The sequence below is a fragment of the Chaetodon trifascialis genome, chromosome 7 (assembly GCF_039877785.1).
Source record: "Chaetodon trifascialis isolate fChaTrf1 chromosome 7, fChaTrf1.hap1, whole genome shotgun sequence".
NCBI classification, from domain to species: domain Eukaryota; kingdom Metazoa; phylum Chordata; class Actinopteri; order Chaetodontiformes; family Chaetodontidae; genus Chaetodon; species Chaetodon trifascialis.
Genome location: NC_092062.1, coordinates 20,469,272 through 20,488,050, shown reverse-complemented (window position 1 = coordinate 20,488,050; position 18,779 = coordinate 20,469,272). Strand labels below are relative to the sequence as shown.

The 18,779-nt window shown below is 42.3% G+C and overlaps 4 protein-coding genes across 4 annotated transcripts; 2 read left to right on the top strand and 2 right to left on the bottom strand.

The window, feature by feature from the left end:
• On the bottom strand, positions 1 to 4,538 carry foxj2 (forkhead box J2). The gene is made up of 10 exons (XM_070966504.1): positions 4,270 to 4,538; positions 3,608 to 3,960; positions 3,398 to 3,472; positions 3,191 to 3,280; positions 2,377 to 2,514; positions 1,802 to 2,300; positions 1,552 to 1,704; positions 1,335 to 1,436; positions 562 to 903; positions 1 to 428 (listed from the first exon to the last, which is right to left on the bottom strand). The coding sequence occupies exons 2-10, from the start codon at positions 3,932 to 3,934 to the stop codon at positions 316 to 318; spliced, it is 1,839 nt and encodes a 612-aa protein (XP_070822605.1). The 5' UTR covers positions 3,935 to 3,960; positions 4,270 to 4,538; the 3' UTR covers positions 1 to 315.
• A 193-nt stretch (positions 4,539 to 4,731) lies between these two features.
• isoc2 (isochorismatase domain containing 2) lies at positions 4,732 to 7,458 on the bottom strand. The gene is made up of 7 exons (XM_070966330.1): positions 7,281 to 7,458; positions 6,974 to 7,083; positions 6,502 to 6,626; positions 6,187 to 6,399; positions 5,602 to 5,672; positions 5,113 to 5,230; positions 4,732 to 4,893 (listed from the first exon to the last, which is right to left on the bottom strand). Coding segments are annotated over exons 2-7 (594 nt in total). The 5' UTR covers positions 6,975 to 7,083; positions 7,281 to 7,458; the 3' UTR covers positions 4,732 to 4,827.
• atg12 (ATG12 autophagy related 12 homolog (S. cerevisiae)) lies at positions 7,443 to 10,575 on the top strand. Its single transcript, XM_070966332.1, has 4 exons — positions 7,443 to 7,556; positions 9,046 to 9,182; positions 9,310 to 9,372; positions 10,440 to 10,575. Exons 1-4 carry the CDS (start codon positions 7,463 to 7,465, stop codon positions 10,497 to 10,499), a joined length of 354 nt encoding a protein of 117 aa, XP_070822433.1. The 5' UTR covers positions 7,443 to 7,462; the 3' UTR covers positions 10,500 to 10,575.
• A 1,885-nt stretch (positions 10,576 to 12,460) lies between these two features.
• On the top strand, positions 12,461 to 18,771 carry LOC139333712 (germ cell-specific gene 1-like protein). The gene is made up of 7 exons (XM_070966329.1): positions 12,461 to 12,552; positions 12,670 to 13,788; positions 16,129 to 16,311; positions 16,427 to 16,474; positions 16,593 to 16,745; positions 16,854 to 16,965; positions 17,078 to 18,771. Exons 2-7 carry the CDS (start codon positions 13,593 to 13,595, stop codon positions 17,448 to 17,450), a joined length of 1,065 nt encoding a protein of 354 aa, XP_070822430.1. The 5' UTR covers positions 12,461 to 12,552; positions 12,670 to 13,592; the 3' UTR covers positions 17,451 to 18,771.
• Positions 18,772 to 18,779: the final 8 nt, after the last annotated feature.

The window sequence follows — 18,779 nt, the reverse complement described above, 5'->3', positions numbered from 1 at the left end:
GGGACAAGAATAAACGTACACTTTATTTTCTTTGGTGAACATTTTTACAAATCAAACAGGAAAAACACCCTGACAATAACCTGCAGAAGATAAGCTAAAGAAAAGTTATTACAGCATATGAATTGGAATAATGGTGAAAAAAAACATATAACTTTTTCAACCTTGAAGTACAGCATTCAGTCATATGTGGAAAAATTTGATCCCAAATTTGCCCTCCGAGAAACCTCTGCACAAAGTTTAGTGAAGATGGCCGTGAGGAGCCACGTGTCTCTGAAATGTCCTGTCTTCACTGTTTCTCCACGCAGACGGTGAGGGTCAAATGAGCAGAGAATCCCAGTCAAAGTCATCCTGGATCTCCTCACTGTTGCTGTGCAGACTCTTTAGAGGAGGACGCTGTCGTGGTGTCATAGATGGAGGCTGCAACCCAGCTGAGGGAAAGGGAAACGTGGACTAAGTAAATATGTAACTGCTGCTGTGATGGCAAGATAAAGGGAATTAGGCAGCAAAAAGGCTGTGACTTTGGTGGATATAGACCTTTTGAAGAAGATGTCCAAATCTTACCTGTTGTGTTGGCAGGTTGTGTCAGCTGTGGTCTTTGAAGTCCCTGACCCTGCACTTGCAGAGCCCTCCGGGGCAGCTGTGCTGCACTAATTGGGGGAGCTACGGGAGAGTAAGGGAGGGGTGAGGGGTGAGTGAGGCTGGCGAGGGTAGGAGGAGGATTAGAGTTGAATGGTGGGACCTGTAAAGAGTGAGGTCCACCGAGGGATAGAGGGGAGTTATTCCCAGAGGTGATCATGCCTTTCTGCGTGAAGAAGCGGTTCAGAGAGTCACAGAGGGAAGTGAAGAGTGCCGGGTCCAGGGCCCAGTCACAGAGCTCCGCCTGGCGCATGCTCTCCAGGAGGTCTGGTGACAGAAAGTGAGGATGGTGCCTTTACTCAGCATTTCTAGCGTCTCAATAATCACCACATGTATTGCTTCATTATCTGCCACTAATTCTACATTGTGGCTGGTAAAACCTTCGTAAACGTTACAGTACAGCAGCTGCAAAAGACAAACGTCAGTTCATCCAAATGGCAAAAGAAAGAAAATGTCATTTACTTCTAGTGGCTTCACAACTAAGGATTATTTTCATTGTCAAATAATCTGCTAATTTAGAGGCTGAAGAAAATTGTTTACAGACTGTTTTGTAGATTGACCACAGTAACACTCAGAGACAGAAATCAAAACTTCAGTAGAATAACCAACTGCCCCCTGAGTTCAGTGAGAAAATCTTTTTTTTTTGTAACTCTGGGTGAAGCGACACTTTAAGCAAGACTCTGGTAAACAGCACCCACCTGGGTGACCAGAGAGGTCTATGTTTGCCCAGTCTAGACTGCTGGCAATGCGGAAGCTCTCCTTCAGAGAATCTGGGTTACTGAACCAGTCAGGTGGCACCGCTGAAGAGGAGAGGAGGAAGGTAACTTTAGAAAGCATGGCTCTGTCCTGGGTTATGTTGCTGTCTTTAACACAACTGAAGCATTTCTGGGGTCGATTTGGTCATGTGAGACTCACTGTATTGTGGAACGCGCTCTGTCTCCAGAGGGTGTGCAGCTGCTGGAGGTGGTGCAGGTGGTGCAGATGGAGGGTGAGGAGACATTGGCAGCAGAGTTGGAGTGTGAAGTGGGGTAGTGTCATTGCTCAGAACAGCCAGGGGAGCGACATCCGCTGGAAAGAACAAGAAAGAAGGCACTCATCCAAGCTGTTAATGTGAATAATGTGCACTTTATAGCCTTAAAGGATATAAAACACAAGTGGTACTTACACTGTGAGCCTCCCCTCTCCCGCATGGTTTTGACAAGAGACTTGAAAGATGCATACAAGTCTGGCAAATTCAGCTCGTCGAAGGTGAAACGGAGTGGGGGATCGGTGGAGTTTAACGAGACAACAGGAGGGGCAGCGATAGATGAAGGGACAACAGACACAGAGGAGTGAGAGGGTCCCGACACGGTGCAAACGGACAGAGGGGCCGAGTTGGGAGTGCAGGAGAAAGTGGAAACAGATACGGACCCCGAATTAGCAGGAAAGGACGGAGCAGCATCAGAGAAAGAAGGTGCGGCTGGAGAGGCTGTAGACATGCTGGCAGCAGGCAGAGGTGTAGCAGAGGCAGCGGGGATGGAGAGAGTGGGGCCGGTTGGAAGGGGAGATGGGAAAGAACTGATGGAGGACATGGGGGTGGTAGGTGGGAGCCCAGGTGAGGGAGAGACGGATGGATGGGGGACAGGGAGGCTGGACCCTGGGCTTGGTATGTAGGGTGACAGTTGCTGTGAAGATAAAACACATTATATTTGAAAACGCCCAGCAGACCTGGCTGCGATGCAGAGGGGACAGAGTCTCTACCTTGCATGGGGGAGGAGAGAGGGAAGCAGACTGGGGTGACTGGATGGCTCCCAGTGGCTCTGTGTTAAGAAGCTGGTGGTCTGTGAGGGAGGTCGGTTGGGGTTGACGAGGTGAGGGTCCTCTCTCTGCTTGTGTCCCCTGTAACAGCACAGCAAAGGTGGAAAAGGTTTTAAAATTCCTGTAAAAGTAGCATCACTGAAGTTAAATCATGCTGAAGGCTCAGTTTACCCAAAATACAAAATGAAAACCACAAAACAAAAATAGAATTCTTTCGATTTCTGCCTCCACTCCAACACGTGAAAGGTGACGAATGGAAACAGTTTCTTCCACATTAACCACTGCTATTGAAACTGTTGACAGCTGACGATTATCAAGAGTAACTAGGACACTGTCCCTGGAAAGAAACGTTGGTGTTTGAATGATAAAAACTTCTTTTTTTTCACTGCTGTGCACACTGCAAATGAAGTTAAACACTTAAATTCTTAAAACCTGGACAAATAAAATCAAACAGTGTCTACATGGATAAAAGCCACCAGTGGTAAGTTAAGTTTTCTCTGAAGGTGTCTCTGAAAACTGGTACCTTGATAGTGTTAAGTGTTAATTTTTAAGTTTTAACTGATTCATTATGGGATGTTTTACATTTAAAATCTTAATATGCCAAGAGACTGTTGGGTTCTACATTGATTTTTAGGAAAATCTTTCATGGTATGCCTGTAATGTGAAGCGGATTAAACACCAGAATCCCAAACTCCTAATCGAACTTTTTGTGGCTTCTGTACAATTACTTGTACATGAGTGAGACCAAACAACCTACATCCTGCTTGTCCTCCTCCTCTGGATAGGGACGTTTAGATGCCCTCACTTGATTCACCTCTGCAGGTCCATCCATCGTCCAATAGGAACCCTAGAAATACAGCAAAAGTTTCTAGCTTCTGGCAGTCATTTCTCCATCTCACATGATGCAGACTGTAACAAAAGCACAACTATTTTTGCAACATCATCGCATAAAAAAGTATTTCACCTTGCCGGGGTCGTTCTGTGGCCGAGGAACTTTCCTGAAGCATTTATTAAGGGACAGATTATGCCGAATGGAGTTCTGTTCAGGACACACAGTTACAGAAAGAAATACAGCTGTTGATGCCAACAATACAAACAAACAAACTTTAAACATTGTTAGTAATTACGGGTCCACCACATTGATAACACGCCGTTGCTCTACATCAAAGCTTACTTTCCATCCACGGCCGGCTCGGCTGTAGTAGGGGAAAGTGTCACTGATCCAGGTGTAGATGTCATTCAAACTCAACTTCCTCTCAGGTGCAGCTGCTATTGCCATGGCGATGAGAGTGGCATAGCTGTGAGGGGGTTTCCCTTTAGAGTTAGAAGGGGAGGGGTCCGGCACCGAAGGTAGGAAGTCTCCCCTTTCCCTCCCTCTGTCTTTCTTCTTGTCCCTCTCCCCTCCTCCTCCTCCTCTCTCTTTCCCAGAGCGCAGGCTGCTGATTCCCAGCTGAGGCAGCCAGTCAATACTGGTGAGACTGGAGTCCAAGTCAGAGGACATTGTCTCTCTTTTTCTCTCTCCAGGATCTGAGAGATCAGAGGAGGAAGTACTGAATGAACACGTCCTTTCACTTTGGACACTGTAGAGACAATTACAAGCACTGAGGAATGCTACAGTGGAGTCCCCTCTGCCTGTAATGTAACACTGTCAACCATTCTGTTCCTGTACTCCCAACACAGCGTCAGTTACAAACCAGCAAGTTCAGACACAAGACACTCTGTGCTGCTCTGGAAACTGTCCCTTCACAAACAAGACACTGCATGAATGTGCCAGCATTTCAATGTTCCAATTCCTGCTAGTTTCTATTTTCTGAGGAAGAAGAGTGACTTGCTTACCTCTGTACAGCCACTCGAGGCCCAAGGCCTTAAAAAGTGTTAATATTTGATGTTGTCATCAGTTGTGCACGACTGCTGACAAACTGCTGCCCGTCCTTCCCTTCAGATCTCTTTCTTCAGCATGTTGATCCCCACAAGGCCTCCACTCATACCTTTGCTTTGTGAAAGTTTGCGTAACTTTGGAGAAATATACACAAAAACTTATCGGAGAGCTTCCTTTTTCTCTCTCTGTCTCTCTCCCTCTCTCCTTCCCCTCCCTTTCTGGATATACCAGAATTACGTCACTCACTCCTCCCCCTTTGTGATGTCGCCCTTTAGCACCCGCCTCCGTGAGCTGGTACCACCTCTTCAGCTTGAAGAGCTCCTGCAGCCTTGAGCTCACCAGGATATCAATAAAGAGGAATGACCTGCAAGCTTGACCTAAAAACATTTCAGAGAAATGAATCCAAAAGCACAGTCGGCCAAATTTAAAGCAGCAGCATCACTTTATTGAAGCACTTTATCAGGATGTTGGGACTTGGGAAATGCTGTGGAACAGAGTGATAGCTGATGATCTCCCTACAGAGCGCTGAAGAAGGCGAGGAGGCCAGTGTCAGGAGATGGGTGGGCCATAAGCTTCTGGATCTGTCAAAAAAGTTGAAAGAATATCTGTTTTATTACTTAAGCTGGCAGCACACTCCCAATTCAATCGAAAAAGTGCAACAGTTGGGACTGAAGTGTCCCTGCAGCATGCTCATATAAGGTCACCTGCGACTTGTGAGCAACATCAGAGACACATTTATGACACAGCTCAACAAACAGAAATGACTCAGGAGTGTGACGGAGAGCAGCTGTAATAAGCACCTCCTTGAAGTTGGGGTGTTTAGCATCTTGAACCAGCTGCAGCAGAACAGCCTCGGTGGTGGTGAGGAAAGCTCCGCTCTGCTTCAGTCGGGACAGAGCAAACAGACGGTCCGTCTGGCTGCAGAGGGAGACACAAAAGTAGTAACACACGCAAGAACAAATGTATATTTAAGGGTCCAGTGCGTAGGGAAATATTCATAACTATCTTTATATTTGTGTATAATCACCTGAAGCTAAGAATCGTGTTTTTATTAACTTACAATGATTCATATCTACAGGGGGAGTGGGTCCTCTTCAACAGAGTCCACCATGCTTCTACAGTAGCCCAGAATGGACAAACCAAGCACTGGCTCTACACAGGGCTTTTTAGAGCCAATATATGTTCTCCTACATCCTGTGAGATCCTGCTAAATCCTACACACTGGACCTTTAATGTACAGCACGTGATAACGGTGGCACAGAGCAGAAAAAAACAGAGTACACAGATACCTTCTGGATGACACAGCGTCGGCCACAATATGAACCTCCATCCCCTTTTCAAGCAGGTCAAATGTTGTGCACTGTGGAAGAGACAAGAAGCAGAAATCCTCGTTAACTCAAGCAGCTGTGGGAGCTCCGCGGCACACCGGCTTTTTTGTTCACTTCATGTAATACAAACACACCTTCTGACGCACTTTAAAAACTATCTCTGAAAATTTGTAAGTGGCTGTTTCAGTTTTTTTTTTTTTTTTTTTTTTCATTTCTGAGGATAAATGCCATCACTGATAAAAACAGCATTTTCTTTTTAAATGAAGAATTCAAGCAAGAATGCATAAGACACATGCTGAAGTGTATGAGCATGATCAGCCTTCTTTCTGGAACGGTAGGAAAGCCAACTGTGGAAGCAAACCTACAAAAAACATTGTGTTTCCTGATAACTATGGTAAGAAATTTCAATTCCATACTGAGTAGAAGATGAACATGGACACAAATGTATTCACCAATTACAGGTGAGGAGCTACCAGCTGTCTTTGTGTCGTCTTTTTTAACGCTGATTTCAGCAACTAACAAGCAGAAACAATGATGCGGTCTTACTGCAATGCAGGCGTGAGCCTCGATTCCACACAGTATAGCCTGTTTGGGATTCCCCAGGGCTTGCAGCTCCTTCTCCACCTCCTCTATCATCATGGTGAATGTAGTTTTAGAATGGGCTTTGAGATCCGCAGCTCCCAGCTCTGGTACTGTGGGACCCAAGCCTTTCGGGTACTGCTCTGTCAAAATGGGGGGGATGCCCAGAACGCGACTGGCCTGTGCGAAGGTGGAGAGAGCAGGCAGATTTGATCGGTTCCTTCAATTAATGAATACTTACAAATGAATGTCTGAGGCTGTGTGGAGGTGAGTATTTCCAACCTGCAGCACTCTGGCCGCATTGCTGACAATGTTGGTGAACTGGAAGATGTTGGGTCTGAACTTCTCCTGCATGTCACACAGGAAGAGGACTGCGTCCTTGGTGGAGAGTCTGCCAATTTTTGCCACTGCAAGAACAAGATCACAGAAAAACAACAAGAAGTTGTGTTCAAATGCAGTGATCGATGCCACATATTTTGATGTGAGATATGTAAGGTACAGTGTTGCAGATGACTGGCCACTGAATATTAATATATGACTGAAGCAACAATAACACTTGTTCGATTACAGCTTTGAGAACGAACCTCAACTTCACTGTATGTTTTATGTGTCGCAATGGTGCAAACATGGAGGAAATATTTCCTCCATGTTGTCGCACTGTCTTGAAAACCTTCGAGACCAAATAATATAATAGCTTAACACACATTAATTGTAGCTGCATTTGAACGAATTTAACGTGAGAAAGTTAACTTACTGTTGTTGCTTGAATGTCGTGATTGTGAGGAGGCGGAGTGGGTGACAGGTTCACAGGACTGGAGAATAATCAACTATCAGGTTAAAGTACTGCGACCCATGTGACAACTTCTGTGAAATTGTACACCAACAGAAAATGTCACGTTAGGATATCCATTTTACTTGCAGGTGAAAGAGGAAGAGTGCATTCAATATTACACAAAAACAGCAGATAGCAAGATTAATCAAACTAACAACAAACATCTGAATTCGTTAGGAAACGAATACAGTATTAATAAATATATTCCAAAGTCAAAACAATACTTAACCTAGCATGTAGCAAAGAGGACACACAAGTTCAACAGCATTTCCAGATTGGTATTGACCAATCGGATTACGTCTTTTAGAGATTGATGTTTCCTTGAACCAATAGCAGCCGGGGTCTGCCGCCAATCGCTTTGCTAGCTCGTGTGGGTGGGAACCATAACTAACCAAAACTGGTCACCTGAAGATGTCTGACAATGCCGAGTCTCCAACAGAAACGCAAAAAGAAGAGTCACAGCCACCGTCAGACGACTCGACGACAAATGAAGAGAAGAAAAAAAGTAAGAAAATGTCATATATTGAAAATTCGACTTAATTATGAAGTAATATGTGTTTACAAGGACTGTTGCTAGTGCGATGAGAAACAATTCCGGGTGTGTGACGTTATGACAATTGACAGCGATTCAGACCAATAGAAAGGCAGTTTTTTTTCTTTTAAGCCAATAAACATTTGGCTTATAACGTGGTACTGCTGGGTTGGGAATAGCTAAAGCTAATGCTATATATATGAAAGCAACATTCATCTTTTTGCTTGTAGAGAATATGTATTTCTGAGAGACTGTGTATTTCCTTAAGTTATCAAATACATGTCACGCCAATACCATTAGTATTACGCATCATGTAACGTTACATAAAAGGCTAAGCTAACAAGCTCCGGCTAACAGTAGCTTAAAACTATCAAACTGTCGCAGCCCACTTTATGAAAGCACCTTGTTTCACGTTTTGGGCTTTGAAATAAGTTTGTTCAAGGACTGCAAGAAATACTCTCCTTTTGATGTTTACATTAGCTATGTGAGATTTAATTGAAGGATGCTTTCCGCTGTTTGCCAAATAACAATAAATACTCGAATTTGCCAAATAATTATATCATACAAGATGCAGGTTGGCGTGTTCCTAACAACCCCAAGATGAAACCCTTAGATTCAAATCAGGGTCAGCAAGATGCAGTGTGATTTTTATACAGTTTAACCGGCCAAACGTCCAGTTCTAATCTATTAATTTTCCTAGATCTTAGGTTAAAGTGAAAGTAATCATATCACACAGTAAATAAAAACGAAATGACGCATTTACGCATTGACTGTAGTCCATCATGTCATATGTCCAGATAAACTGGCCGTGAATGGGCAATCATTTTGTATATGGGGACACAGTTATGTTGTTTGTGTACAATGTACAAATGAACAGAAGATGTAACTGAGATAGGATGGGAATATTTGATTTTTAATGATTCAGTTTATTCCTGAAGGGTATGCTTTGCACAGCCATTTTTATTAATGCACATTTTCTAAACTTTTATAAATAAAAAGATCAAATGACTCTAAAAACCTTAGTGTGTAAAATTTTTGGATTTCATTCAGAAACTTTCATTTTAAAATTATAACAAGGTAATTACATGGTTAAAAAAAAGGAAGTCTCTACATGTAGATCCAGTGTAAGTTATTAGTAGTAAGGCCACGTTTTCAGTCACACTAGATCCTCATCATTACATTTGATAACAATGAATCTCAAGGCTTTTAAATCAGGACTTTAAAATATTTAAATACATATTAGAAGTGATTAAATGGAAGAAAATAATGCTCAACAAAAAGATTTGTAGGCTGTAATAACAAAGCCCAGGGGATGCATCACATTTTTACAGCATTATTGGCAGATATATGTCAGTGGATTTAAGCAACTCTTCTCCAGAAACTCTCCCTGAACTGTTCACGTTCAGATTTGTCTGGAGCAGTCAGGCAGAATGTTCACTTTTTATTTTCTCAATTCTTGTAGTTGATGTGTTGCTGAAGGCTGTGGGAGACACTCCTATAATGAAAACAAAGAAGTGGGCAGTGGACAGAGGGAGGACGGTGCAGTCCCTGTCTCAGTTCATCTCTCGTTTCCTCAAGCTTGATGCAACTGAACAATTGGTGAGGATGAAGTTGGTTGACCAGCTTTTTCATTTCCCAGAATCGTGACTTGAACAGAGGCCTGGAAAGCATGCCTCAGGTCTTTCAGTGCTTTTTATCTATAACAGTATCTTTTTTTCCCCCCCAGTTCATTTATGTTAACCAGTCTTTTGCCCCCTCACCGGATCAAGATGTAGGGATCCTCTTTGATGTGAGTACATATAAACACCCATTTTTATTGCCTGCTACAGTCGAGTGTCAAATACTTAAAGCTAATTTTCCTTAAGCTAAAACAAATTAAAAAAAAATTTGCGATGATGATTTCCAAGAGAAACAAACAGCAGATAAACACTGGTCACATTTGTCCTCCTGTTGTTTTGTAATCTACTTCAAACGTGAATTTGGAGACTCGTTCTTGATCTTTGTGTGTAGAAAAATCATCTCCGCAAGTCCACTTACTAGCTTTTTCTGTGCTTTCAACTGCATCATCAACAAACAGATATTTGATGAACAGCTCCATTCGCTGAGAAAGCTCAGAAAAAGCCGGTAACTAAACTTAAACCATGTCTCCAAATACAGTGCCATCACATGTACATGCAAAGGACAAGTCTATTCATGTTTGCTAGACTACTTGCCAACATTATAACTTTAAGTCCTGTTTTGCTTTACTTATTCAGTAAGTAAAATGTCAAAGCCAAGCCTTATCAGTGAGCACAGATGGGAACTTTTCAAGAACATTAACGTCTGTTTACGTTTTGAGTCAGATTGTCTGAAGCTTTAATGTATATAACATTTAGTAAGAAGGTAATACATATAACCTTTTCCCTTTACTACTGTGCATACAAGCTCTAACAGATAAACTTCGACCAAGTCGGGCTTCAGCTGAGGTGATATTTCCAACAATAAATCTTTTAGTCTCTTAGCCTTTAATGTAATGTCAGAATAGTAGCCTATGAAATTGGTAAGCGTCTGTGGCCCAGCCCATAGAAGTGAATGGGCCATGTAGAGCTTTGACCAGCAGAGGGGGCAATGACAGGGAAGCTCCACGTTGCACATGCCAAAATCCCAGGCCACTGATTAATGCTTGATAAGTAACAGCAAAGAGCTCAAAGTCCAGAATTCACAGTGGACCTTTGATCATCCCGCTGCTTTCACTGCTCAGCAGGTCAATATCAGGACAAAAATTCTGGGTCTGTAGTGTCACATCACTTCTCCGTCTTACCGGTTTATTTAACATTTACCTTTGTGTATGTGTTTCTCTCTCTGTCTCTTTTTCAGTGTTTTGGCAGCGATGGCAAGCTGGTTCTACATTACTGTAAATCTCAAGCCTGGGGTTAAACTGCTTTCTATAACTCCATTTTGGACTCCCTGTTTTCTTAAATTCGTCCTCCAAACATGCACACAGTGTTGTTTTTGCATTTTTGCCTTTTGATTTCTTTCAGTTTTTCTGTACATACATATTGTAAATAAATTATTATGACTATGTAAAGCTGCTTCCACAGTTTTTAAGGCATCACATTTGGCACCCAAATGTAAACACTTAACTTAGTGGGCACAAGATTTGGCTTTGCACAGCACTGGTGATTAAGGAGAAAAAAAGCCAAGTCCATTCATATGGACACGTTTGTTCACAGTTTTATACTCTTAGTGTAATAATTGAAAACCCACTAAAAGTCAAATTGGTGGGGGGCTTAAACTGGTGATAAAGGTTTAGAGAGGCACCACCTCTAAAAGGAACAGACACAGGAAGAGAGGGGGCACTACAGTAACAGATGGACTTAGAGGGATTACATGATTCGGGATGGGTTTGTGACATAAATTCCCAAGAAAGACAGAAAAGAGAGTAGAGTGGCGTGGAGACAGACGCTCAGCTGCTGCAGCAGTCTTTCATCTCTGTCGACTATTGGCTGGGAGGATTAAAGGGAGGGAGTGCAGCTGCAGAGGTAAGGGTCACTGATGCTCATCTTGGAGGAGGAATACTGGTGACAGATACAGAAGGAAACAATAAAGAGGGTAGTCACATGAAGAATCAAGATGGAGCAACTGAAATCAAGTTCTTAAGGAGCTTTTTGGCAGAGATAACCGAGGATTGAAGGTTTAGAGGAGTGAAAGGAGTGACCACCAACAGAGTTGTTTTACTGCACTAGTTACCTCAAGTTTGACCTGAAGTACTACAAGGGACAAGAAAAAGTTCTTTGGTAGGTACTTGTCACTGATTATTTTAAAATAATTAGAGCTGAAATGATTTGTCAATTAAGTCAAAGTTTATCAGCAACTTCTTTTTTTTATATAATGGATTAATGATTTACAAGAAAATAACAATATGATGCTTTTCATGTATGAATGTAAACTGAGGAGCTTTGGGTTTTGGACTGATGTTTAGATAAAACAATTTATATGAAGATTTCACCTTGGAGAGCTCTGGAAAGTTATAATGTATAAATATAATTTTTCACTGTTTTCTGACAGATATAAACTAAATGATTAATAGAGAAAATAATTGTTACTTCAAAATTCATGAGACATGCATTGCTTTTCTTATTTAAACCTAGATGGAGCTCTCAGATATTTTGCCGATCGAATGTGGCAAATGATGTATGATCAGTATACATATATTTGTCTAAACTGACAAACCTGTCAAAGCATTTGAAAAGCAGTCATGTTCACCACTGAATTCTGCGTCCATGGAACAAAAAAATCTGCAGTTTTCTCATAAGATTAGCAAAAAGTTTTATTGGTGTGGATTAGCCTCCAACCAGCTTGTCTATGCTGTCAACTTTTGCAGACGTATATTGGTCACTGCCCTGTATGTTCAGCTTGTTATCACTGATTGAAGAGGAATGTTTACTGAGCAGAAAAATTGTCTTGACTTTGGAGAAAATATTGGTGATCACATCAGGGAATATACAGAGGTCAGGTCATCTGAAAACCAGGGACACATACCATGTATACAGTAGTAGTAGCAATCACAGAAAGCAGTCATTTAGGCTGGCCATATTCTTTGGGCACTGTAAATCTTGCACATATTGCACATTTTTTATGTTTATTTATTTATTTGTTCACCTGATAAAAATTTATGTGCAGAAACTCACAGATTTATGCAGATTGTAGATTTTTGTCTTTAGTAGCCTCCTTGATCTCACTGAGGGAATCTATTAGGTTTTACACATGTCCTTTTTTCCAAAATTGCTGTATTTTTTGTCACCACCCAGATATCAGATACCACCACAGGTCTGCTCCTGTGTGCAGTAGATGCACCAATTCACTTGGTCTAACTAACGCTCTTGTATTTCAGGGGCTGTGGGCTGACAGGGAGACATTGCATGAGAGAGAAACAGCAGACATGGTCAGAAAATGAACTTCACACTGAAACACACCTAACACAAACAGAGTAAAGAAGATTATCAGGGATTACTAGCAAAAAATTCATTTAGATCGGTGGCTTATCCATAATTTCATCAAAAAAGTAATCTCTTGTTTTTGCTCCCCTCCGTCTTGTCTTCTGCAGAGGGTCCGGCAGTGGAGCTCGTAATGAGCAGCAGGGTCAGGCCTGAGTGTGTTAATCAGGAAGCAGGGAGGTATTAGCCTGGGTCACGGGATAGCACACACCACTTTTTCTTTCGTAACCCCTCTTCATAAACACAGCTGAAGGTGTTCTGTGACCTCCGGCAGTTTTATGACTCTAACTGCGCCAAGGAACATTCAACACAACTAGATGTCACCATATGGACACCCTGGTTTTAGCCTCTGTGTGTCCCAATCCGCCATTTCTCTTGCTAGGTGATGAATTGCATTTCAGGATGTCCCGCATCTCCTCCTTAGATACACAACTTTTAGTGATAAATTCTAGTATTTTTAAATGACCTTTGTGCTTTTTTCGGTACAGTGACACAGATCTAGTGTGTACAAGACGGTCTACAAGTGCTGAGGTCAGGGGATGTATGGCCACATCATTCAGCACAGGGATCAATAGCAAGAGGTCACAGTAAAGCTGTCTGGCCAGCACACTGTCATGTCCTTGCATCCCACTGATTTCTCTTACCGTGAATCACCGTGCACGTAAATGCCCTCTTGTTCACTTCTTTGGTTCCATCTGTCCATCTTGCCGCACGTATCAACTTCACTCCCTCCCCTCTCAGTCTCTTTATCTTCTCTTTTAATCACACTGACTGTACAGTAGCTCTCTGTCAGCTGTGTTTTGTCATCTCCTGTCTGCACGGTTACATCACATTTATCTTCGCTTTCCAGTTAAACCTGGCACCTCATCACCTTTTACAACCACTCCAAAGCATCTGTCCTACCCTGTCGGTTCCATCTGTGACTGCAGTCACACCTTCTGTCTCGTTTGTCCTATTCCCACGTGGAGTGTCCCCTCTCCCTCCCCATCTCTCTCTCTGGCCTCCCCCTGCCTCCCCCTTCTCCCGTGTGGCCATGCTGGAGCGTATGTCCCGTCGCTCTCGCTCCCTGCTCTCCCTGACCTTGACCACTCTGGCGCTGGCCCTCTCCATCCTGGCTCTCTGTACCTCTTACTGGTGTGAGGGTACTCACAAAGTGGTCAAGCCCCTCTGCCTGTCGCCTGTCAAAATGAAGAACTGTGGTCAGAACAACAGCGAGCCTTACACCACAGGTACTGAGATGTTTTTCACCTCTCCACACCAAAAGGTGTTTAGTGCAGCATTGTCGTGCTTCCAGTTGCTTTACTTTTTCTCTTAGCTTGCTCTTTTACTGTTTTTGGACACAGATTTGTGTATGCACATCTATATTACTCTCCACTTTTTGAGGTTCACCTCACCATTTCTGCAAACAGCTCCCCCCTGATTTTGACAATGATTTGTGTCTTCACAGAGGATCAAATATGCAGGCAGGGTGAAGAAGTTCAATTACTGTTCAGCTTTATGAAATAGATGCTTGGGTAACAACACTTTGAAGATTATTGGTGTCACACACACATAAACAGCCATGTTGCCTGGATTTTTGAGGTCAAACTCTACTAACAAAAGAGCAAAAAAAGGCTTTCTGTACCTAAAAAGGATACAACAAGTATGCAAATAACAACACATGTAAATAGCAGTGATACAAGAAGTATTCAGATCCTTTCTTTAAGTAAAGGTAGTGATACTACAGTATAAAAATATAACTAAGAGTCCTGCATTTAGATTCAGATTAATGCATTAACAAGTATGCAGCATTTCAGTGTTATGGGTGATTGAGAAAGAGCTAATTTTAATTATTTAACTTTTTCTTGAGCACCATAGTTCATAAGATGATCATATGATTTTTTTATGTAGAACATTAAACCTCAAAATAACTAGTAAATATAGATGCCAAGTACAATATTTCCCTCTGAAATGTAGTGAAATAGAAAGGTGCATTAAAAATCGATGTGCTCTTGTAAAGTGCAAGTACCAACGAGTACAATACTTGAGTAAGGTATATTTCAGAATATTGAGCTTTGAGCTTAATAAATAAGAAAAAGAAGATGATGTGAAGTTTCCCTCCTGCTGCCAAAGAACAAGCAGACAAAACCACAGTGAACACCTGAACAGTGCAAAGAGTTTCCTGCTTTGATTCGGGTCCTGATACGTGTTGCAACACGTTCGCGGGCATGTCACAGTTTGACGTGCAGCAACATAAACAGCATGAGCTCATGGATTCATCCTACCTGACGTCAACGATGTCTGCTCGGCGTTAGACTTTTGCAATAGTCAGCCATAATTTGAATGAATCAAAACATTGTTACTGACCAGGTCATCAGCAGACTGTCAAGTAAAGCAGATCAAGTGCAGATTTTTCTCTTTGACTAAACTCTGTGAGAATGTGAGATGCGATTCAAAGGTCTTTCTAATGAAGAAAGCTAGTAAGCATTGGCAAGGTGCACTAAATAAAGTGGATACTAAGTCTGTCTGTCACATTTCTGTTCGAGTGCATCATTTCATAGTAAGTCTTCCAAAATGTGCTGAAAATACAAAATCCATCCTAAAATTTTGGCCTTGACTCTTGAATCCGATTACACAAGTATTGAATTTCTATCTTCGCACCATCACTGCATAACAACCAATACCTCGAATTAATCTGAGTGGATAAACTGATAGGCTTCTCCCCCGTTGGAAACTGATTGTCCTTGGTTTGATGTTTTTAATCTCTTTTTGCCCATACCTTAGTCTCACAGTGAACTTAATTATGGCTTAGTATTAATCTGTGGGGTGTGAGGGGAGCTCCCACAGGTTTATTCCTCCATGGAGGAGAGGTTTACGCTGCCTGCTGCCTGGCTTTTTAATTTCTCAACAGATACACTTAATCCACAATGAGATTAACAGCTCTTCCTGCATAAAGGAATCAACTATGATCCCTATGTGAACTTTGTGTTCTTGTACAGAGGGAGCTACCTTTACAGTGGTGGCTTCCTTATGCTTCTAAACCAGATTTACAAATGCACGTGGGATAACAATGTGACTGCACAACACAGAGGCAGCAGTGTCATTAACAGACTTACAGGTGTTTTGCTCTCACTGTTTTGCGTCCGTCTCTCATTCTAGATGCTCTAATGATTCAACACGTGCATTCAAAAGTGTGTGTTTCTCATTTGATTGCTTTTCTGAATTTTTTATGCTTTAAGGTTTTGATAGTGGAAATATTCAAAGAACCTGTTGAGTGTTTGTGAGGCACGCATGCATTTTCAGTATGTACTTCTCTGTGTTTGTGCTTCTGCTGGCCTGTCCATGCATGTACTATATCTGTTGTCAATGCAGGCATCTCACAGGAAGAAGGTCCTGTTTGTTTGATACTTGCATGATATTGCCTCTGGGTCCATGGGTTGGTGTCTCTGTGTCTAAAGATCTGTGAAGAGACACTCTACCTAGTGCATTTTTGATTGTGTTCCATTATGCATATAAGGAATAAGCAGCTATAAAAAATAAAAGTATCCAAAATGCTCTTCTCATTGTGACCCCGCTGTGCTCTCACACAGAGAGTCCCACTCAGAACCCCTTCAACCGCACACTGTCTCCAGCCAGGAGAGACGAGCTGGCCAAGATCAGACAGAGGCAACTAGCCAACGCGGTTCACTACATCTGGGAGACGGGAGAAGACAAGTTTGCTTTCAGATACTTTCACACCGGTTTCTGGGAAAGCTGTGAGAAACACAGCGATGGTGAGACCGCAAAACAAAACACTTACAGCTGATCACAATATTACACTGTTCTACTAGTATACATGTATTTCCATGGGTCTTACTTTCTGTTCATGTCTGCACATTTTGCTGGCAGGAGAGAAATGTCGAAGCTTTATAGATCTAACACCTGGAGAAACGCAAGGTGAGTTGTGTGTCAGTCCTGCTGAAATATAAAAACCATGACATTATTATTTTATTGAATGTTTATCTTTCTATGTATGCACGTGGATCCATTGTGTGTGCGTTTGGAAATGTTGCAGGTGTGCTCTGGCTGTCAGTTATTTCAGAGTTTACATACATCGGTCTGCTGGGGATGGGCTTCTTACTGATGTGGCTGGAAGTCTTGTGTTCCCATAAAGAGATGCACTCGCTAAAAATCAATGCCTATGCCGCAATCTGTACCGTGTTATCAGGTGAGTCTTTGTGTTTATGTAGTGCCTCTATGTGCATGGTCACCTTTGTTTTTTCGACTTAGATTTGTTCTGTCTGTCTAGTTTTTGGTTGTTGCATCCCACATGTAGGTCTTCTTGGCATGGTGGCCCATATGATGTACACCACAGTATTTCAGATGACGGTCATTGTGGGCCCTAAAGACTGGAGGCCTCAGTCCTGGGACTATGGCTGGTCGTTTGCGTATGTGGCTGCTTTTTAGAGACAGCATACGAACTGTTGTCCCTCAAGCATGTACATAAAATACTTGTCATCTCTTCTCTTTTTAACTATTCTAAATGTGCTCTGTTTCCAGCCTTGCCTGGGTGTCCTTTAGCTGCTGTATGGGCGCCGCTGTGGTCACACTCAACTCCTACACAAAGACCATCATCGAGCTCCGTCGCAGACAGAGGCTCCGTTTGGAGGAAGCAAGAGCCGCCACTCACGCCCCTTCCTATGACGAGGTCGTTCCAGGTGGTGGGCTCTACTCCGTCAGCGGCTTGTTGCAGTGTCCAGATGGCATGATTGATGTGGCGTGGGCCCCGAATGGCAGCGTGGTCGGAGTGGGAAATGGGGACGTACCGACACTGGTTTTAGTAGGAGGCTGTGGGCCAGAGGGGTGTGAAGACTGCGAGAGAGAGATGGATGAGATGGAGGAGGCCATGGACCGAGTTGATTCACCTTGTTAAGGGATCACTTACATCCATCAACTGAAACTGCTGAAAAACTGAAAAAAGGGAAAGGCTCTGTCGCCATGCTGCAGACGGATCAATGTGAGCAAACAAATCCTGTTTTTCTTTTCTTCCACTTTGACTTTGATTGAAGTTGGGACATACTAACTGCGCTTGAAGGACAGTGAAATCAATACATATCAAAATGTAAAGACCACAATGTATGTATAGGTCACATTGACATGCACGTGTTCTGGGTATTTCTCAGTGCCTCACGGTAGGAAAGTAAATGCATGTCTATATGTAAATGCGTATAAATATTTATATAATTTTATTGTTGATATATTAACATGCAATGTATCAGGACGACAGTCATCTCATTGAGCTTTTCAGTGCATAGATGGGATGGATGTTTCTTCTCCTGTTGATACCGAAACGGAACAGCCTGTCCTGTAGATTAAGAGACAATATATCCTCATTAATCTGAGTGGGGCATTCAGCATTCAAGATCGTCTCTCTCGTCATAAATGTTTGACAGATACAGCATTTGGATGCAACGCATGTATACCAGAAGCTTCAGCAAACATGCTCCCGCTGCAGATGCACAGACAAACCCATAAGATAGACACATAGGGCTAGAAAGATTACAGAGATTTTGAAAAGTCTGCTCTCTGATGTTGAACAGAAGATTATGTGTAAACCAGTAATCCCGAGTTGGATGGAAAGGAGGAGGAACAGAGTGAGGAGAGATGGTAGGCATGTGAAGGGATGGAGATGGAGAGCGGTGGAGGCGGGGGAGCAGGTTGCGGGGGGTCAGGGTGGAAGTTGGAAAGAAACGCAGGCATGCACACACACACTTAAACAATCTGCACTTAAACATCACACTTTCAGGGAAATACTTGTTTTTAAATGGATATTACATTCTGGTATTTACCTTAAATGTCTGTAGATTATACATTTGGGATAATATTGGATTTACTCTCTGGGATGGACACAATTGAAAACCAAAGCATCGGTTTTGTCAACCACCAGCGTTATATTACACAGTGTGTTTCTAGGTCATAGGAGAATTTATCGTTTCCTGGGAAAAAGAAATAAATAGATTTTGAAGGCACAGATGTATGAGAAAACCTTTAATTTATTGTACAGTGAATAAAGTACAACACTTGAGAGCTACGACTTCTATTAAGACATTTCCAGTTCTGTAAAAAAGGTTTAATGAGCTAACAGTGAGGTATAACACTATATTCAAATTTAATTTGAACCATTTTAACAGTAAATATTAGTTATTCCTTTCTTCATATATGTGTGCATGTGTGCGTATGTACATACACACATACTATATAT